Source organism: Drechmeria coniospora, chromosome 01, assembly GCF_001625195.1.
Source record: "Drechmeria coniospora strain ARSEF 6962 chromosome 01, whole genome shotgun sequence".
NCBI classification, from domain to species: domain Eukaryota; kingdom Fungi; phylum Ascomycota; class Sordariomycetes; order Hypocreales; family Ophiocordycipitaceae; genus Drechmeria; species Drechmeria coniospora.
The window spans coordinates 5,793,989-5,800,733 of NC_054389.1; the positions used below are offsets into that span (position 1 = coordinate 5,793,989).

General features: G+C 56.5%; 2 protein-coding genes and 2 non-coding genes across 4 annotated transcripts; 1 reads left to right on the forward strand and 3 right to left on the reverse strand.

Annotated features, from left to right (window-relative positions):
- Positions 1-647: 647 nt before the first annotated feature.
- Positions 648-735, reverse strand: DCS_t34. Its single transcript has one exon. It is a non-coding gene; the product is annotated as a tRNA-His (tRNA).
- Positions 736-802: 67 nt separating this feature from the next.
- Positions 803-891, reverse strand: DCS_t33. Its single transcript has one exon. It is a non-coding gene; the product is annotated as a tRNA-His (tRNA).
- Positions 892-1,729: 838 nt separating this feature from the next.
- Positions 1,730-3,789, forward strand: DCS_01467 (uncharacterized protein; the record flags this gene model as incomplete). The annotated part of the gene is made up of 3 exons (XM_040798799.1): positions 1,730-1,826; positions 1,914-2,130; positions 2,205-3,789. 3 exons carry the CDS (start codon positions 1,730-1,732, stop codon positions 3,787-3,789), a joined length of 1,899 nt encoding a protein of 632 aa, XP_040659682.1.
- A 207-nt stretch (positions 3,790-3,996) lies between these two features.
- DCS_01468 (uncharacterized protein) lies at positions 3,997-5,699 on the reverse strand (the record flags this gene model as incomplete). Its single annotated transcript, XM_040798800.1, has 3 exons — positions 3,997-4,305; positions 5,083-5,225; positions 5,294-5,699. The coding sequence occupies 3 exons, from the start codon at positions 5,697-5,699 to the stop codon at positions 3,997-3,999; spliced, it is 858 nt and encodes a 285-aa protein (XP_040659683.1).
- Positions 5,700-6,745: the final 1,046 nt, after the last annotated feature.

The window sequence follows — 6,745 nt, forward strand, 5'->3', positions numbered from 1 at the left end:
ATCGTTGCTACCGACCGACTGCTTTTGCTTCCTCTCCTCCCTCTCCTCCCTCTCCTCTCCTCCTGAACTCTAGTCCCTATCTATTCCCTCGCTTACTCATTCCTTGCTTGTCTTTGTCACTGTCTCATCCTCACCTCGTCTCGTCATGTCTATGGCATGCAGCCATGCATGACGTTATTCACGTCAACTGACCTTTGCGATATCTCGGTGGTCGATCCCATTCCCAATCGCACGCTTTGCGCCATCAACATCTGACATCTGGGGAGACGCCTCTCGACCCTTGGCAGCCAAAGGGAGGTTGCATGCAGGTGGCCAACAATACACACGCAGAAACATATGCACATACACATACAACATACATACATGCACACACACACACACACGAGGATACACGACATGCACGAAGCACGTTCCTTCTCGTAGCCCATTTTCAAGGTATGTCTGTCAATCATGTCAGCCAGTGTGAACCGAGAATATTGTATGCATGACATGCCATCCGCTCCATCCCTTCCGTAACTTGAGAGTTCATCCATGTCGTAATACTCCGTACATCAATCAATGTTAATTGTCTGGCGGTTCTTAGCCAACTCCCCCTCCAAAGGATTGAGCCGCGCTGACTAAACCGTCGATGCGGCAAAAAATAAACGTGCCGCAGCGAGGACTCGAACCTCGGTTTCCAGTGACTTGAATATGGCGAACCACAAACTGGTGTCCTTACCCCTAGACGACTGCGGCCAAAGTGGATACTCAATTAGATGATCTAATTGGTGATATCCTAAAGGACTTGCTGAAAAAAAGACTTTGCCGCAGCGAGGACTCGAACCTCGGTTTCCAGTGACTTAGAATATGGCGGACCACAAACTGGTGTCCTTACCCCTAGACGACTGCGGCTTTCGGCCTTGAATCAGCTGTTGGAAACGACGGGCGTATTGATGCTTATGTAGGTGTAGGCGGGGTTGACCCACGAGGGCTCGTGCGTCGAGGTCCATTGACTGGTCACGAAATGAGTTACCCATGACACATGTCGTCCTTGGCCATGCTCGATATTATCATGGATTAATTAATACTTGTGCCAGTACGGAGTACCAGAGTGCTGTGCGGAGTACAGGTACAAATATGTAAGCAATACTGTACAGTAAGTACGTACGTTGTAATGTATGCAGTTTGGTGCACGGTCTTCAGCGTGTGCGCCGCTTCATTCGTAAGGAATTGGAAGCTATATATTGGCGAGCAAGAAACCGGGCAGGTCTTCGCCATCGTTTTCGGTCACTGCTCCTGCTGATCACGCTCATTTCCTTCCCCGCATCTCGTCTCGTTCAATTACCCCGCAGCTGATTTCTTCACCATCATCCTCTTTCGCTGCACCCAACGTTCGCTCCGTTGAATCACCTGCACTTGCATCCTAGAGTCAACTCAAGCCAGTCGACCGTTCACCGTATTTGTTGCGGTTTAAATGGGTGACCGTCAGCCACCTAATACCTGGTCGGAATCCGTTCCGTTCGTCCACGGCGGCGACTGAAACTCCCCCCGTTCCACCCCCATGACTGCCTCGGTTAGGCGGGGGGCGCCACTGCATGTGCGGAATGTCACCGTCCGACCCCAACATGGGCTCCGTCATCATTGCTACGCCTGTATTACATGCATGCACACCGGCCCAGCTCCTTGACTTGTGTCCGACTCTCGTGTCCGAGGTACTCTGAGACCATGATCTTCCGAGGCACGCGTAGCCATGGAGTCATCGTCGGCCGATAAAGGCTTCTTTCAGAAGAAACCGGCGCTTCCGAATCAGTTTTACGACGATGTGTATTTTCAACGATGCTTTACTCGTACGTCTGGAGCTTGCTCCCCGTCACGCTTGTGCTGTTGCTTGTTCGCTTGCCAATGCTGCTCTTGGTCAATTGCTGATGATGCAGTCTTTCTGCCGGCCGACATAAGGTCCAAGCATCAGGCCGAGGTGGCGGCCCTGGGACGTGACGTCCTCACCGATCAAATTTTCGCTTGGGTCACCGACGCTGAACGCAACAAACCCTACGTCAAAGGCGGCGGACGTGACATCTTCGGGAAATGGGTTGGCGAGCTCGTCTGCACCGAAGGGTGGAGGGAGCTGCAAAACTTTGGCATATCCAAGGGGTACGCTTCGCTCTCCCCACGAGGCAACCTGCTCTACCTGCCCCCTACCCGTCAGTGGTCTGACGTTCCTTCAGCGTCGTGGCGGCCGGCTACGACACCCCTCACGGGCCCTTTTCGCGACCGCTGCAGTTTCTTCGCACGCACCTGTGGACGGCCTCGTGCGCCAATGTCGGTTGTCCGTCGGCCATGCAGGACGGCGCGGCCGCACTCCTCCGAAAGCATCTCCACGCGACGCAACCTTCGCCCATGTCGCCGGAGCAGCGAAGAGTGCTGGAGGATGCCTACGACCGTTTGACCTCCCGGGACCCCAACGTTGCCTGGACCAGCGGCCAGTGGATGACGGAACGGCCTGGCGGTAGCGACGTGTCACGCACGGAAACGACGGCCGCGCGCGTGCCCAACGAGGGCGGGCTGGCGTCCAAGCAGCAGAATTTGCCCCTCGGCCCGTGGAGCATCAACGGCTTCAAGTGGTTCTCGAGCGCCACCGACTCTCGCATGACGGTGCTTCTCGCTCAGACGGAAAAGGGCCTCTCGGCCTTCTTCGCCCCGATGCGGAAGCACGATCCGCTCGCCACCACCATGACGGGCCAGTCACTGACCGACGGCGAATGCCTCAACGGCGTGCAGATTTCCCGCCTCAAGAGCAAGTCGGGCACGCAGTCTCTCCCGACCGCCGAGCTGGTCCTCGAGAACATGCGCGGTTGGCTGCTCGGGCAGGAGGGCAAGGGCATCCAGGAAGTCGCTTCCATCCTGAACCTCACGAGGATCCACTCGGCCATCGGGGCCGTCGGAGGCATCGGTCGTGGTTTGGGAGTCGTCAAGGCGTACACCCAAGTGCGCGAAATCGGCGCCGGCAAGGGCAAGAGGATCAGGCTCATCGACAGCTCCCTGCACATGCGGACTCTGGCCAAGATGACGGCCGAGTACCACAGCCTCATGCTCCTCACCTTCTTCGCCACCTACACCCTCGGCCTCGTCGAGCATCCGGAGGGTGAGCGAGGGCCGACGCCCGCGCTCGCAGCCTTGGCGCCCCGGACCGCGCTGGCCGAGCCGCTCCTCCGGGTGCTGACCCAGGTGACCAAGGCCTACGTTTGCAAAGCCTCGGTACCCCTCATGTTCGCCTGCATGGAGGCCCTCGGCGGCGTCGGCTACCTCTGGAACGAGGAAGCCGAGTACATGAACCTCTCGCGCATCTTCCGCGACATGTGCGTCGGGCCCATCTGGGAGGGCACGACAGATGTCCTGTGCACGGATTTCGTGCGTGCGCTCAAGCATCCCAAGGGCGGTGCGGACTCGCTTGATGCGCTCGAGGAAGTCATCAAGAAGGGCAGCGAATTTCAGGCCAAGGCTGCGAAACCCAGCGGCTGGAACCCTCTGGAACGGTGGGCTGGCCTGCGAGCACACGTCGACGAAAGCTCTCAGGCGGACTTGATGACCGAGGGAAGAGAGCTGCTCTGGGCCGTGGCCGAGATTCTGGCCTCGGTGCTCCTGTACGTGGACGCTGCGACGGATGGGAATGCAGCGGCCGAAGACATCTTCCGTCGCTTCCTCGACGGCAAGTTCGGGATACCACGTCCGGGAGGGAGTCCGATGGAGGAGCTGCAGAGGGACTTGGCCATCGTCTACGGCACGGATGGTCTCACGGCTTCCAAACTCTGAGTCTGAGATGTGGCCGCCGTCTGCTGCTGCGGCGGACAACCTTGTTGATGAGTGATGTTTTTTGTCACTCATATTGTGCCGATAGAAAATGCCCCTCCCGCGCTCTTTTTTTTTGTTTCGTTTCTACCGTCCTTTCCATCTCCCGTGCTTCCTTTCCCTCTATATCATGACGGTAAATGAGAGGGGAAAATTCCAAATGCCACGTGTTTACTCATGGATCCCATCGCAAGTGCTGGCGAGTCCCTTGGCGGCGAGCTGGAGGTTTCGGCCGCCCGCCAAGCCAGATTTGCTGACAGCGTAGATCATCTCGCCCGGGGTGGGATCGAGACACTGGAATTCGCTGTCGACGTTGATGATGCATGCGTCGTTGAACTCGTTGCGGAGAATCTGGTTCTCGTCGGCGAAATGGAGGCAGTACCATCCGCTGGGTTGGTTTGAGCCGAGGAGCAAGTCGCCGGTGCGCTCATCTCGAGAAAATGGGTCATCAGCAATCGATAGAAAGTGAGCAACAGCCGGCTGGGAGAAGCGAGGTTGACAAATGCCACTCTACCATCGGTTCCACCACTCTTCGATACTCATCCAAAGTTGCGAGCAGGGTAGTAAGTAACACCCTGTCGTGATTTCCAAAACGGCAATGAACAGACTGCCATGACGGGCGATATCATTGTGTGGCTGCTGGATGCCACCCTGTCTGTCCTGGTAGTAAGGCTGGCGCCTTGAACGGGACTATCACGCCGGACGTTGGCTGCGTCATGTGACGAGATGGAGACGGTGGGATCGACGATCCATCTTGCACGGTTCCATGAAACCATCACATGACATGGACTTGGCGCGCACTGGGCGGGATGGTCCTACTTCAGAGATTGGCGAATAAGCCCGACGTGCGGACCGGTGCAGTATCATCTAGATGGCGTATCCGGATGTTCACCGTCTAGCAGTACTACAAGTCCATACGTCTGCAGCAAGTAGGTCTTACCAGCAGCCCTTGCAAGTACATGGAAGTGCCCTGGGGGCCTCACGTCAGGGACCACGGCAGTCACCAGGAGCCAGAATCTAGCTGAACCTTGCTTGGTACGTTCCAGGAATCTCGAAATTCTCGCAAAAGGTTGTCGAGAACAGGACACTTGGGGAAACCGCCGCTCCACCTCATGGCATCTGGACATGAGACAATTCGAGGCGTCATCAATATTGATTCGATGTGGCCGAGAGCGGCTGTTGAAGCAAGACTGGCAAGACAACATGATCTAGGACTTTGAAGGGTCATGTCTTTGACTTAACCAGCAAACCCCATACTCGCGGCATCATGCTCCATGGCTTCTCGTCCCCTTCGATACTGTCATAGTTTTCCCACTCTCCCGCCGCGGCGATGACGGCCCTAGTGTCGCGCGTTAAATTGCAGCCTCCGACGAACGGCCACCAGAAGGGGTTCCAGAAATCTAGAAGTGTTAGCGGCCGGGAAACGCCGTCGGCTGGAACGGAGGACCTTTCCGAAAGCACGACGTACATTGCGCCGCAGCGGTAATCCAGTCCGAGCTGCGATGGTGCTCCCAGAAGATGAGCTTTCCACCCGGCTTGAGCAGGCGGTAGAGCTCCTTGACCACGGCGGTGGGGTTTGGCACGGAGCAGAGCACCTGGATGCTCAGGACGGTGTCTAGGCTTCCCGCTTCGATTCCGTACCTTTCGAGAACATCGCTGTCCTGGATGCTGCTGGTGATGAGCTCGTACTTGTCCTCGAGCCCTTGCTCCTCGATTTGCTTCTGGCAGTCGGGGATGAAATATGGATTGCACTCAACACCGAGGATGCGCGTGACCTTGCTCTTGTCAAAGCGGCAGAGCTGGTTGCCCAGACCCGGACCTAGCTCGAGGACGACACCATCGCATTGGGGGACCAGCTGAGGGACGATGGTCATGTTTGTCTCGAAGCGAACAAAGTTATCGTCTGGCGGTGTCAGGCTTACACTCTGCCCGGACGAGAGAGAAAAATAGCAGGAACTGCAGTGACGGCAGCGTCGGACCAATCTTGGGAAGCAACCTACTTAACTCTCGGAACCACGTGTAGCAGCCCAGGTCGAGAAGCTTCGATGCACTAAACAAGACGCGATAGCTCCCTTGCTGGAATGATTTCCTCGCGCTTACAGATACGGCTGGGATAGTCGTTAGGGTCGCAGTGTAGGATATTCACGGCCGAGTCATACCCCAGATACCATATCGCACAGGTTCCCAGAGCTCGAGGTAGCTGCTGATTCGGTCTTTCCACGTCATTGCCACGCATCGAGAGGTATCGCGAACCGGGTTGGCAGGAGGTCAAGGCGAGTATTGCTCAAGCTCAAGACTGCATGGACTGCCTGCATCAGCATGGGTCGGAGATAGTATGGGGGGCAGCTCCAAGCAATAGCACTGGGCAGGCAGTACGACGAGCGTGCACATGTGCATGCAAGAAGCGGATGTTGGATATTTCGGCGGAGCGAGCAGCTTTTGGACCAACAGTTGGGTTGCCAACTGGCGCTGAGGTTGGTCAGCCGTGTGTGGGTCGAAGCGAGCCATCACCGCCAGCTTCACCTTGACGTCCGTCAGACCTCCACCTTGGTGCAGGATGCTTCCCAGCGCCGAGTATCCTACATTCCCCACATCACCAATTGATAGCCTCCAGCATTACAGCAATGGGTTGGCTATGCCAAGTGGGCAGGCTCCTGTTGATCAGAACAGAATCGACCGACTTCGGACTGCCCCAGGTTGCAGGACGGGCAGGAGCTGACAGACGTTTCCGAACTGCGTGCAATGGCCTCGAGCTCTTGTTCCGACTGAATTCTTATGCGTTGATGCACACGCTGATCGTCCTGGAGTTGAGAGCAGGTCATCACGCGGAAAGAAATGGATAAAGGAAATGGAGGACTCGGTAGAGAATCCATGTGCTGAATGCCAACAGTCGATGATGCAAGCGGAAGAATGGCACCAA